Source organism: Melanostigma gelatinosum (genome assembly GCF_949748355.1).
Source record: "Melanostigma gelatinosum genome assembly, chromosome: 9".
Lineage (NCBI taxonomy): Eukaryota > Metazoa > Chordata > Actinopteri > Perciformes > Zoarcidae > Melanostigma > Melanostigma gelatinosum.
The window spans coordinates 10,207,410-10,221,013 of record NC_136642.1 but is presented as its reverse complement, the minus strand read 5'-3'; the positions used below and the strand labels follow the sequence as shown (position 1 = coordinate 10,221,013).

The window sequence follows — 13,604 nt, the reverse complement described above, 5'->3', positions numbered from 1 at the left end:
ATAAGAGAAGAGGGAAATTAAATCACAACTACATAAAGGATTACATAATTATGTACAAGATTTATTATGGTCCTTAAAGGGAGTAAATATAAAAGAGTTCAGGCGATTAAGTGACATCATTACCAACGATGCAATACATAAATACATATATAAATAAACAAAGGCAAACAAAGTCAAACAACAGTGTTGTAAAAACTTATTTACAATCATCTCATACTGCCAAGTGACCAAGAGCCGACCTTTCTTTTTGAAAATAAGTTGGTAACCTCATTTAGTCTCATAGACTGCAGCGCTGGTAAATTGTATTGCACTATGCTACTGAGAGAAGATTATGGTGTCCACCCCAACAATGAGGGTAGATTAAACATTAAAACCACCTCTTAGTGTCACGCAATAGAATTGAACAGCACCACAAACAGCCTTCAAAATTACCAAATAGTTCAAATCAACATCTCTCTAACGAAAACTGAACATTATAACCCTCATGGAGGCGTATGGAACTATTGCAGGACTGTTGTATTAGACTGCATTCGTTTTAACTTGGTGAACTTGATAAACTTGCAAATGTGAGTGTATGTTGGTAAACCTTTATAGAATTGATGGTTACAGTTTTTGCCTGGAGCCCTGGAACATTATAGGCTACGTGATGTAGCCCAAAGTCCAATAACATGATACGATTTTGCATACAGGGCCTCTATTTGAAAAGTGCCTCATCAGAGTTGATGAGAGGTAACAGTCTTCTGTTAATACTAAATCTCCCATCGCACCAAATTGATGGTGTCAATTTTTAATCTTGTATTGGATGTGATTAAATACCTGATCCTTGGAACGAGATAATGACCTGTGTCTCTCAATGTTTGTTTGGTTACATAATTGTATTGTCATTGTTGTTTATTTGATGATCTTCAGTTTGAGTTGTTTGGTTGTTGTCTTGTTGGATTTATACAGTTATTTATCCTGTATGTTATGTATCATTTAGGGGATATGTGCCATGTGTTTGTCCTTGAAAAAGCAGAATATGCCATGCTAAGAGAGAGAGAGAGAGAGAGAGAGAGAGAGAGAGAGAGAGAGAGAGAGAGAAATCATGCCAAAGAAGTGATGGTTTTTGGTTTGTATCCATCTCCACTCAGTTGTGAATCTGACGTGAATTTCCCTTTTTTTAAATACTGTGCTTGATCTGGAGATGCAGCTTAATAACTGATCAAATATTTGTAGTGGTTTGTGCAGCGTTAAGAGAAGCACACAGGGGAAACTGCGGACATCTTCTTCTTCTTTGGCGTTCATTGGCGGTTGGCAAACAAGACATCATGCCCTTCTATGCTTGACATTTTCCTCTTTCTCACTCAACTGTACGTTTCTCACTCAACTGTACGTCCTCTGGTCAGCTGATGCGGTGGGCAGCAGCTCATTGGTCGCGCTTCATCTGGACGGTCACGTGCGCGTGTGTGTTTAGTTTCACTTCCGCACTCCCTTGCTGCTGCCTGTAGCCTGTTAGCCTCTTGGATGCCACTTCACACAATTTGAGAACAAAAGCGCGTTTCTTATCCAGGACAGGAAAAGCGTGCCGCTAACAACGTTCATTTACAACTTCCGAGTACATGCAGGTGTACTTTATTTTAATTGCAGAACAAAATAGCAGCTTTATTGCTTTATTAAGTCGACCAGGAAGCGACGTTAGCGCGACGAAGCTCACTACACAACGGGCTACATGTTTAAAGATCTGTTAAACCCGTAACTAACAAAGGAACCTACTCATTGACTGTAGAAGAAGTCATGAAGGTAGGTGCACGATGCAGCCGAAAGTTAAACTCTGTTAAGCTTTCCAGAGATGTATTAATAACGGACTGCTTCCTCTAGAAAAGTTATTGCCTCATGCGCAGATGAACAGACATTTTGCATGCACACGCTTTAGGCTATGTGGTGTCACAACTTCATGTCCCAGTCACATGATTATTGATATATTGTAGCCTACACTTAAAATATTTTTTGTCAAAAAAAATGGAGAGGTAGTTTCGTCCTAGTTGTGTTTTTCTGTTGAAGAAGCAAACGAATGAGCATGCATCCCATCATTTAAGTTATTTCATATGGATACAATCACCTCTCTTGGTATATGTAATGTATGCACGAAATAGACAAACAGGTTTTCTCTGTTTCTGGTTATTCGGTGAATTAAATACCTGACAAATAAAGGTACTTTATTACATTGATTCAAGAATCATATAAAAATCCAACATTACCATAAAGCAGTCCTGCACTTTGATTTGCAGTTTTGCCCACAAAAGAAATGTCAGCAGGATTAGAGCTGCAATTAATGATTATTTTCATTTAAGATGTAATTATTGTTTGTAAAATAATAATGATAAGGTAAAAATGTCCCAGAGCTTAAGGGGATGAATAGCTTGTTTTTGGCGGATCAGCAGTCTAAAACCCAAAGTTATTCAGTTTAATAACATATATGACTAATAAAGGCAGAAATCCTTTTGCAATTTTAAAGGAAAAATTACTTAAATTATGAATCTGTTATCAAAGTAGTTGCCTGTCGCTCTAATTGACGTCTCCTTTCAGCGCTAAAAGTGATGGATAACATCGTTCGATTTGTTTCTGTAGTTTAAACTGTATCGATACAAATCAGATGTTTAACAGTTACTATCATCTCTCATTATATATTTTAATTATGTCCATCCTTCATTTCTAATGAATTATAAGTAATATATTTGAGAATTGATTAAATGGTGGTAATTGTAATAAGTCTTAACAATTTTTTCCCGCGTCATCTGTGCCAGGTGCTCAACAGTCGCGGCGGAGGGTCCTTCCTGCTGTGGACCCTGGTCGTTCAGCTGGTCCTGTGTGGGAGTGGGGTCTACGCCACTGACGGCACCAAAAGCTGTGAACTGTTAAACGAGTCGGTCTCAGAACGCAAAGTCCTCAGTCGACTCGAGTCACTTGCCCATAAGAAGTAAGACGTGTCTCTGTTGTGTACCTGCACATTCAGCGCCATCAGTATGACGTTAGATTGTTTTTGTTTTCCTGCCTGTCAAAAACTCGGCACTAATTGAATACGCAAACCAACCGTGACGGAAGCATTTTGCCTGATTGTCCTCAGTGTTCGCCGCTGTCTCGCATGTTATTAATCGTTTACTGGGATTTGTTCTCATGTTGGCAGCTTTACAGCAGAGGCCATGATTGGACCTGACAGTTACACATATGTGTTCCAGCTGTGTGGAGATGCAGGAGGTTTTCCCGGAGCCGGCCTTGTTCAGCTGGACAACAAGAAACCGGAAAGTAAACCAACAGTGGTTGGCCTGTATAATGCAACGGAGGTCATTGGAGGAAGTAAGTCTCTGCCGAATAAAAGACTGACTCTGACTTCGTGTTTGAATGTTAACCGTCTGTGATTTGGAATCTTAGGTCGGAGCATTGCATTGTGTTTAGAGACAAACTACGAGCATAATAAGCCCAAAAATGCAGTAGAATTGTTCACTGTTAAGTCTTGCATTATATCTGACCACGAGATTAACCCTTTCCAGAAGTGATTTAGATCAGTATTGTGTCTGCATGGTCTATTTCTGACACTCTACTGTTCTTGCAGGTGACTGGGTGATGTTGATCTACAACAACGGTGACAGATATGATGCCCACTGTTCCAAAGAAACGAGGAGAGCCATGGTCAGGATCTCCTGCAACAAGAAAGTGGATGTGGTAAAGGACACTTTTGGATGACTCGTTTTGTGAAAGGAAATGCTAACTTCCTAGTGGCCACATTCACAAGAACTCTGAGGATACTCTCAGAGAGTCCTAGCTTAGTGATTAAGAAACTTCTAAGAGCAGCTTTGAGGCAGGAAGGGACAGAAACTTGGTGATGAGGTGTGGTTGACATTGTTGTTGGGTGTGATGCATTATTGTAAAGAGGTGTGATTGCATGGAATGTAAGTAAATACAGACATAAGTCACAAAGTGACCATATAAGGGGCAATCATTTACATACACACAGAAAGTACAAGATTAAAACATGGTTTAAAAGCAGGCCTAGGACATGGATTTTCTAGTCAAATGCCAGTCTAAACAGGTGTGTCTTGAGCTGATTCTGGAATGAATTCACAGAATCTGTAAAAGGTCGGGGTGCAAGGCAGAGCATTCCACAGCCTTGGTGCTACTGCCTCAAAAGCTCGGTCACCACGGGTCTTAAGGCGAGTGCGTGGGACAGACAGATGATTGAACATGCTTGACCTGAGGAATATGGCCCCAGGGGCTCAAACCAAAAATGTCAACGTGTTCAAAACAAAAAAATGCAAAGCTCTGCGTTTGTAGGGGCATGTTGCTTCAGGTACCAGACGACATATGATCCAGGAAGGCATCTTTGAGAAACAACTCTGCAAACTGCACAGCGAAATATAATACTATGACGCACAGTTTCACAACTCTGCAATTCGTCACAGTGAGTTTACTCTTCATCTTGATGATTACAAGGAAGGCCAACAAAATATTCCATTGATGGTACACAATAATCTACAAGAGCATGTGCGCATGTACAATGCAGCATGTTGCTGAACGACGTCAGATTGTATCGTCTGAAATTAGTATCAGGGGTCAACTTTTCTTCTTTTTTTTTGCCGGAGCCCTTTCTGTCTGCAGCCCTGCAGTTTATTGAGTTTAATGTATTCACTGTATAAAAGTGTTTTCTTTACACAGTGCAATGCAGGTCTGAACATGGCCTCATGTTTCTCCTGTGTCCATTAGTCTCCTTTTCCTCTTGTGTGTTGTATTTACCTTTTTTTTCTCTCACCATCTCACTCGCAGGACCAGCTGAAGGTGGTGGCGGAGGACAGGCAGAGGGTGCAGGACTGTTTCTACCTGTTTGAACTGGACTCCAGTGCTATGTGTGAAGCTGTTGAGTCCCACATCAGCGCTGGCTCCATAATACTCATCATGTGCGTAAATGCAGTATGTTATGACAGAAAAACCCTTAACGTTAAGGCACACGACTGATTAATGATCATAAGCCTTCTCTTCTTCCAGTGGTTTCTGTGTTCTGGCTGTTTATCTCATTGGAGGTTTCCTCTACCAACGACTGATTGTTGGAGCCAAAGGGATGGAGCAATTCCCGAATTATGCTTTTTGGGTGGAATTTGGCAACATGACAGCGGTAAGCCTTCATTTAACGTCATTAAAACATCAGGCTCGTGTGACTTTAAAAAAAATAATTCACAACAAACTTAACCCCCCCCCGCCCCCCCCCCCCCCCCCCTGCAGGATGGATGTGACTTTGTGTGTCGGTCACGGAATCGGGAGAGCGCCTCGGCTTACAGGGGAGTGGCCACAGAACCTTTAGAAGAAGAGCCAGAGGAGAGAGATGACCACTTACTACCTATGTGACCTCAATACGTCAGAAGTGGGACAGAAAGTTTCGCTGTGACACAGTTTACTCTTTCACAAGCGGCCGGTTGCTGTTAGACACAAGTCTTGTTTTTCCTGTGCTGGCTTAGGTTAGGACCTGTCAGCGTGTATTCCAGACTTGTGCCTAGAGCAACGACTGTGTGATCTGCTCTCGTCACTTACGAGTTACTCATAGGGCTGACAGACCCCATGCATTTCATTCAGCTGTTTGACGTCAAACAAATGAGTGACTTATCCGATATTACAAAGTGACACTAAAGAGTGACTTTTCTTCTGTGGAAATCTGGCACTAAAGGGAGAAGTTAGGAAGTTGGATTTCTACCTGATTTAAACTTAATGTCCTATTGCTCATCTTTTTCTGCTTAGCTGTTTTTTTGATGTTTTTTTCTTGGGTCCTGGTTGTGCACTGACAGTTGCAGGTTACAAAACACACAAGTACTTTTGCTTGTGTAATTTGGCTTTAATCAGTTTATGTATTTTGTGCATTGAAAGTGAAAGAAGTAATAGACTGTAAATGTATAATTATAAGTTCTGTGAGTGTGCCTACAGCCTTGATACACAAATAGAAATAGTTTGACTGACCTGGATTTTTGTTTGGGCATCTTCCTTTCTCTCTAATAGCTTCGTAAAATGCTTCCTGAATGAAATCTGATCTCGACAGTTATAACTAACCGTCCTCTTACATATTTATCTGAAAGGTCAACAATGCTGTTAAATTAATGCGCTGCACTTACAAATGTAGTGTCTGAAGCAAAGCATCCAACTAAAATTCAATGTATTATGCTATTTATAATTTATTATATCAAAAAGTATATATATATATATATATATATATATATATATATATATATATATATATATATATATATATATATATATATATATATATATATATATATATATATATATATATATATAAAATGTACTTGTATTTCCATAGAACATTCACAACAAAAGACCAATATTTCTTATCACAAATATATTTAATAATTGATATTATGGTGGGCAAACTCTGGTCTGGATGCCTACATTATATAACACACACACCAACATGGCAGGAGAAGAGTCGACTGTCTTTTGACCAAATATTCAGGCCGCTTCATGCCTGATGCTTTGCTTCTTTAGGAGGATAGAGCGGCAATGAAAGAACTTCATTTTCTATACACCTATATCAATATAGTACGGTTGTAAACATGTTACAGCTCTGAGAATACAAATAATGAAGTTTGTAAAATGTTTAGAAAATTCAAATGATTAATGGATTACAGCAGGATTTTGATGGTTAAATGATGTTAGGAACGTTCAGTTACGTATCAAGTTACTATATTGTCAGTGTGAGCACTTGTTTTTGTTTTGGTTTGTTTCCATCTTTGCTTTTGGTGTTTAAGTTGGAATGTCTTTGCTATGTCAGGGAATCAGCCTCTAGATTAATATCTTGTTTCAGTGGGGATTACAATATTTTTGTTTATTTTCTGATTCCATAAACAAATAAAATATGTAAGTAGTTTGTGTATGTCCATTGTAGTGGTGAAATTAGTACACACCCAAGTGCACTCACCTTTTGGAGATTTAATGAATGTAAACTGTTTTAATAAAATCATTTAAGGCACAACACATTTAAGTAATACTTTGTGTTTGAATGAACGTTATGGTGAAGCTCTTGTTTGCTAATGTTGAGCGGGTTTTGAGGAAACACCTCTTGGCAGATGTACCTGGGCTTGTGTGTGGGATCGGCACACGCTGATGCAGTAGGCGGCGGTATCGGGCGGTATACGTGATTTACTGTGGTTTTGCAATCCGCCACCACACAAAGAAGAAGAAGAAGATGGGGACTCCTAAGGGGCGGGGCTTCGTTGGAGGCAAAAACATCTGAAAGTGGTTATCGTTGTTAGCAGTTCAAAACAAGATCGCAATATAAACTCGAGTGCATTTAAGTGTGAAAAGGACAGAATACCAAGGAGAGGTAAACACATAAGCACACTGAAAAAAACTAGACGTTGACTTCTTGCGAGAATGATAGCCACGTAGTTGCTCGCTTTTTGCCTGCAGTAAGCGGCTAGCATTGCTAGTTAGTTAGCATATCCATCTTATGTTAAACTAACGCTGCATCTTTTCTACTCGTAATTCAAGTGTTGTGACGAAACGAACTACTTCCCCACCTACATTCAATACTTATGCATACGTTAATGTATTTTAGTTGCGGTTTGTCAGAATATTGTTGAGAGACGGGTTAGCTAACTGGCAAAGTAGTAGTTAGCCACAGATGCTAGCTTCTTTCTTGTTTTTATAAAAAAGAAGGAACTTTCCTCCATGTTTTTTTATCTCGCATTCATCCATTATGTTGACAACTGGTGTGCTAATATAAATACCTTAATGCCCATGATTCCTGTTAGTAGTAGTTTAGCAATAAGATCTGGCAAGCTCAAACCTACTGAGGTGACACAGAGTTTGGTTGTAATGTACTTAAGCTAACTGATAATTTAACATTTCACATGTGCATTTATTTATGTTTTCTTTTTTGTATCGTGTGGCTCCAGTAAAGAGTGTAAATTGCACATTCAACAAGTGCTTGACAAAAATGTACAGTTACTTTGCAATATTTCTTGCACATACAACAAAAACGTTTGGTCACAACTACTTTTGATGAGTGTCTTCTTTGTTTTGAGCAGCAAACATGGATGCAGGTGAAGACCAAAACACAGGCACCACCAACGGAAATCCTCCGACAAGTGGGAACTCTCGTGCACCCCAGATAGCCCACATGTCTCTATATGAGAGACAGGCTGTACAGGTGTGCATCAGCGACTGCATAGATGTGATTAAAAAGGCTGTTGTCTTGAATTGGTAAAAATATACAAATGTAAAAACTTTTTATGAGACATGTATCTGTGTTTGTGTTTTTTTAAGGCTCTTCAAGCGCTGCAAAGACAGCCAAATGCAGCGCAGTACTTCCAGCAGCTGATGTTGCAGCAGCAGATCAACAGTGCCCAACTCCACAACTTGGCTGCCGTGCAACAGGTAACCCAAAACGATGACAGTAAAATGCAGTCAGTACAACAATACATTCAGAAGCATTGAACCCCGTCCCCTTTCATTGCTCTCCTTTTAAATCAGGCTGCTACGCTTGCAGCTAGTCGACAGTCCAATACGCCAAGTAACAGCATGTCCCAGGCAACCAACACAGTAAGTTTTGTTGTAAGTTGTTTAAATTATGATTCACACAGCAAAATTTTGAAATACTAAGGTAAGTTTGATTGGAATTTACAACTTTCATTTCCTTCCAGGTCAACCTAAGCGCCACGTCTGCAGGAGGTACCATGACCAATCCCCGTCCCCACGGTCCGGCCACCTCCGCAACAACAACCGCTCTCAACCAGTCAGTGCTGCTAGGTGGAAACCCTGCAGGACAGGGGCAGATGTACCTCAGGGTGAGTTAAAAAGTATTATTTTTGTGTAATCATCAACTAAACTAATGTATATTGGGCTTGTCTGATTTAGTGCTTAAGAGATTTACTTTCGGTTTTCGTTGGTGTTTTCTGCTACTCATAACTAGAATCATACAGTCTACAACATTTACTTAGGAACAAAAATAAACACTGTTGTTAGTCTGAGCAGTAACAGCCACTATTAGTCCTTCACTGACATATTTGCTATTTACGATGTTGACATCTGTCTTGCTCCTCACATAGGTCAACCGCTCTCTTAGGGCTCCCCTTGCCTCTCAGCTCATCTTCATGCCTGGTGGTACAGCAACAGCTACTGTAGCAACAGTTGCCCAGACACAGCCCCAGCAGCAGCAGCAACAACAACAACAACAGCAACAGCATGAAGTCACTCCTGCCGGTGCTCAGTCTGACAATGATCAGGTTTGATTAACGTTGCCTTGTAATGTAAAGTCTGATCTTTTTGAAGTAGTACAGTCTTAAATATGTACACCAAGCACATTCTTGTTACTTTTCTTAAATGCATTTCCCACAATATCCTCCTTTCTATATCTTATAGGTGCAGAATCTGGCCCTCCATTGCACTTCCACTCCCAGAGCAGTTCCGGTAAAGTCTGAGATTCTAGAGAGGAAAGATGTTGCCGGCTTCCCTCTCGGGCAGCAGCAGCAGACGTTCGCCCAGACGGCTCAGCAGCAGCAAGTGCAACCACAACAGCAGCAACAGATGGCCAAGCCTAACTTTGCTCATCAGTCCTCTGCCAACACCATGACTTTAAAGACTGGTACTCCTGGTGCTTCAGTAGCTCCTTCCTCCACTTCATCTCAAGCACTCCCTCTCTCCCAGCTCCTCCTGTCCTCCTCTGCTGCCCCTGTGATCCTGGTGCCCACCTCGAGTGTTACAACCACCACCCAGGGCTACTCCATTGGCTCAGTGACCCAAAAAGCCAACGTTAACACGCAGACTCTGGTGGTGCAGCCCCTACAACAGTCCAGCGCTCCTACGGAAAAAGGACCTGTGCCGATCCAGCCCAAGACAGCTCAGGGACACCGCTTACCTGTGCAGCTGCCTCCTCGACACCCACCTCACATTCTCCCAGCGCCACCTAACAACAGCCAGCACATCAGTCCCCATATCCCCGTGCAGCTCGTGGGAGCCCGGCAGGGCTTAACAGGAAACGCACAGGCACTGGCTCTGGCACACGCACGAAACAGCTCGGCCCACGAAGGTACAGCTGGCGGGAATGTCAACACCGCCTCCAACATCAGTGCTATGGTAAGATCGATCAATGAAAGGACGTACTTTGCGACACTTTTTGGGTTAGGTGTAAGGATAACTACAAGGAATTTTAACAGTTTCCCCCCCCATATACCATTAGATTAAGCCTGCAATCGGCTCGCTGAAGAGGAAATCTGACTGTGATGCTCCAAATGAGATGGCGACAGAATCCTCTGCACCCATGAAAGATTCTGCTCCTCCCTTATCCCCTGTCCCAAAGGACTCGGGTATGTCAATTTGTCATCTCCAAACCAATCATAGGCTATTAGTAGCACTACTTTTGGTAACTATAAGTCTAGAAATCTGTTTAAAAGCTCATTATTTTCCCTGTTTCCTGACTAGCTCCTCCTGTTGCAGCTGCATTCTCGTCTCCTCCCACCCTGTTGTTGCCTCTGCCCTTGTCAAGAGTCGGGCATGGGGACAAAGACAGAGCGCCTGTTCCCCAGGCAGTGGTCAAACCTCAAGTGCTCACCCACCTCATAGAGGGCTTTGTCATCCAGGAGGGAGCCGAGCCTTTCCCCGTCAGTGTGCACTGCTGCGACCAACACAGATTTCAATCAAATCTCTTATTTCAAATACACTGGCTTTGCACCTTTTCCGTGTGAATAAGTTCTGGCTTGTGTTTGATGTGACAGGTTGCTGGACTCCTCAAAGACAGAGATTTTGCCCTGGTTGGCCGCTCAGAGAATGGACCTCCGTGTAAGTGGTTGAATATCTCTTTAGCTTCTTAAAGATCAAGTATGATGACATGAATCTTTGTGCGTTAGTATTTTCTATGTAACATAGTTTCATTCCTTCCTTTTCCTCTTCAGTGTTAAAGTGTGAGTATTGTGGAAGCCTCGCCCCTGCCAGCCAGTTCAGAGGATCAAAGAGGTTCTGTTCAAATACCTGTGCAAAGAGGTATGATTTACTTTTGCTTCCCATATGGGTATCTTTTTTTATTTAGGTTTGTTTCGTGATGTCGTACATACTTCTAAAAACTCTACTGTGCTTTACATCAACGATAGGCAACCACATGTAAATAAGGAACTAGCCAAATGACGACATCAGGGGATGCCAGTGGAGTAATAACGAGTGCAAAGATCCAGGGATGTCTTCTGGGTTTTGACTGTTCTCTCGGATCCGCAGGTATAATGTGAGCTGCAGCCAACACTTCAAGACCAGCAGAGGGAGGAGTGGTGCAGGGCTGCCAACACCTCCAGCAACCAATGAGAGCGCTGCTAGGCGAAGAGGCCCCTCACGCAGGAGCAGTGCTAGTATCACGTGTAATACATTATCAAGCAGGCATCTATCTGTTAAGGTAAGATATCTGTAGTTCAAAGGATGAGACTGCTGGTGCAGCCAGATGCGCAGTAATGTCTCGAGTGCCCAGCTGTTTAAAAACAATTATTTAACATTGTTTAAAATGAAAACGTTACGCTTGTGATCTGTCTTTAGATAGGTGTACATCTTTATAAATTGGAGAGCTAATTGGGTTGAGAAAGTATAACCGCCAAACTAATTCGCGCCTCGTTATTTGCGTTTGTGGTCATTCGCGCTAAACGCGCCGGAGAGGGGGCGTGGCGTATCTCAATGAAACCGTCCATTTCTTTCCGCCATTAACCATGGAGAGGAAAACTACTGTTTTAGTGCTGTACTTGTTGTGGAAATACCTGAAAGCTAAGCGCCGCCGTGCCCGGGTCCGTAAGAACAACCGGAGGAGCTCCGAGGATTTCATCGAGGTGTATTCACTGAGTCTAGCCACACGTTAACCCAAAATAAACGGACTTTGCTGTGATTTAAACGGACAAAAAAGATGCCGAAATAACAATGGTGCCGATTTGTAAAAAGTTTGAATTCATGTTTTGGTAGTTATCTCCGCAAGACAAGCAAAAAATAGCCCCGTGTTTTCTGAATGGAGCTCGCATCGACCGGTGCTAGGCTAGGCTAACATTGTAGCAGGTCCATCAACACTCAAAATAACGTCACCTAGGCCTAAATACGGCAGCGTCTTTTTCATTGTCTGTGTATACACATACGTTTCATTTGTTGATAGTGACACTAGAGAAAGTATTTATAAAACAAATGTCAGGCTTATGCTTTTGTATCGCCACTCTTTTGGACGTAGTGTCACTCTGAGTCCAGTCGCTCGGAGGACGTATCCAGCGACGGTGAAGAGGAGGACGAGTCTCCCTCCCTGTCCCCGAGCTCTTCACACTCCTGCTCCAGAGCTGAGCTCGGGGCTCCTCCGTCTGACAGCTTGGCTCCCGGGAGCCTCCCACTGGAGGGGGCTAACTTTCTCTCAGCTACTCCTGCCCAGTGGAGCGTGGAGGAAGTCTGCAGGTTTATCTCCTCACTTCAAGGTTGGTGTTCAGACTATTAGACAGCCGTTTTCTATGTCTCCTGCTCTATCTTTGTACTAAGTCCGTCTTCCTGTCGGGTGGTGTCCAGGCTGTGAAGAGTTGGCCGCCCAGTTTCTGTCCCAGGAAATAGACGGACAGGCTCTGATGCTCCTGCGAGAGGACCATCTCATCTCCACAATGAATATCAAGCTGGGTCCAGCTCTCAAGATCTGCGCCTCCATCAACACCCTGCGTGAGTGACTCAGAGGGACGTCAGGATCACTTCCTCATTGATGACTCCTCACTGGAATCAATACGTGGACCTGCTCCCATTTCTTCTTTGAGGACAGTGAGGATGTTTTTGTTTATTTTACAAAACAATGGTGCACCATCAGTCAGCTGGAGACATTAGGATGCACAGTTTACTTTCTGGACAGTGAATGTACAAAAACATGTTCTGTGTGTACTGTTGTGTGTGAGTGGTGAGCATGGACAGACTGTGTCCATGTCAGAAGTGTTTGTCAGGTTTCTTTCTGTCGCTGTGTAGAAGCCTTCTGTATGTGTACTCATCCTGCAGTAGTCTGTGCGCCTAGGACAGTTCACCTGTTGGGTGGGAAAGGAAAAGAGCGTTGCCTTCTTGCTGTATTTCAAACGGTGCTTTAACTTTAGCGGCATGATATGGAGTGATGTCCTCATCAGTCCACTTCATTTATATATTTGTATTTTTAGTAGTTACCTGTTTATTTACCATAGATGTTCTATCTAGGCTCCAATCACACCAAGTAGCGGACACTAAGAACGCCTGGTATTTTAATTAGTTCATTTTACCTTGTCTCAAAAGTTTAGTTTTGTATCTTTTCCATTTTGTACTACAATCAAAATTATTTTTTCATGGATATGATATAGTTGTAGTAGCTTTAATCAACTTAACTACCTGAAAATAGGTATTCCTCGTGGTTTGCTCTCTCAAGGGGCTGAATGGAAGTGCTCTGTGTATGCAGTACTACCAATAAACAATACCTGTTACTGGACCTCTGTGTATACTTTCAATACCACTTGAAAATGAAAAAGATTGTCGTTCTTGCATTTTTTTAAAATTCGCATTTACATTTGTGTTCACATGAGCTGAGCTTATAGAAAAGACAGTGAGTGTAAAAATATATACTTTAA

At 42.1% G+C, this 13,604-nt stretch overlaps 2 protein-coding genes across 3 annotated transcripts; both read left to right on the top strand.

The window, feature by feature from the left end:
* Positions 1 to 1,483: 1,483 nt before the first annotated feature.
* On the top strand, positions 1,484 to 6,193 carry m6pr (mannose-6-phosphate receptor (cation dependent)). Its single transcript, XM_079275162.1, has 7 exons — positions 1,484 to 1,779; positions 2,784 to 2,956; positions 3,164 to 3,333; positions 3,590 to 3,699; positions 4,798 to 4,928; positions 5,017 to 5,143; positions 5,251 to 6,193. Exons 1-7 carry the CDS (start codon positions 1,774 to 1,776, stop codon positions 5,371 to 5,373), a joined length of 840 nt encoding a protein of 279 aa, XP_079131288.1. The 5' UTR covers positions 1,484 to 1,773; the 3' UTR covers positions 5,374 to 6,193.
* Positions 6,194 to 7,248: 1,055 nt separating this feature from the next.
* On the top strand, positions 7,249 to 13,465 carry phc1 (polyhomeotic homolog 1). 2 transcript variants are annotated; one of them, XM_079276060.1, is made up of 14 exons: positions 7,249 to 7,357; positions 8,064 to 8,185; positions 8,302 to 8,412; positions 8,509 to 8,577; positions 8,679 to 8,822; positions 9,084 to 9,260; positions 9,397 to 10,110; positions 10,214 to 10,340; positions 10,456 to 10,634; positions 10,749 to 10,812; positions 10,926 to 11,013; positions 11,242 to 11,413; positions 12,221 to 12,455; positions 12,544 to 13,465. In XM_079276060.1, the coding sequence occupies exons 2-14, from the start codon at positions 8,069 to 8,071 to the stop codon at positions 12,693 to 12,695; spliced, it is 2,349 nt and encodes a 782-aa protein (XP_079132186.1). In that variant the 5' UTR covers positions 7,249 to 7,357; positions 8,064 to 8,068; the 3' UTR covers positions 12,696 to 13,465. The 2 variants fall into 2 exon arrangements, with proteins under 2 accessions (XP_079132186.1, XP_079132185.1); XM_079276059.1 differs by having other exon boundaries at positions 8,509 to 8,589.
* Positions 13,466 to 13,604: the final 139 nt, after the last annotated feature.

Excerpts from the sequence above, each read along its gene's own strand:
- m6pr (XM_079275162.1), top strand. Across the intron at positions 2,957-3,163 it reads GAGTCACTTGCCCATAAGAA|CTTTACAGCAGAGGCCATGA; the intron begins GTAAGACGTGTC and ends TCATGTTGGCAG. Across the intron at positions 3,334-3,589 it reads AACGGAGGTCATTGGAGGAA|GTGACTGGGTGATGTTGATC; the intron begins GTAAGTCTCTGC and ends CTGTTCTTGCAG.
- phc1 (XM_079276059.1), top strand. The coding sequence starts at position 8,069 with ATGGATGCAGGTGAAGACCAAAACACAGGCACCACCAACGGAAATCCT. Across the intron at positions 8,186-8,301 it reads ATGAGAGACAGGCTGTACAG|GCTCTTCAAGCGCTGCAAAG; the intron begins GTGTGCATCAGC and ends TGTTTTTTTAAG. Across the intron at positions 10,111-10,213 it reads CCTCCAACATCAGTGCTATG|ATTAAGCCTGCAATCGGCTC; the intron begins GTAAGATCGATC and ends ATATACCATTAG.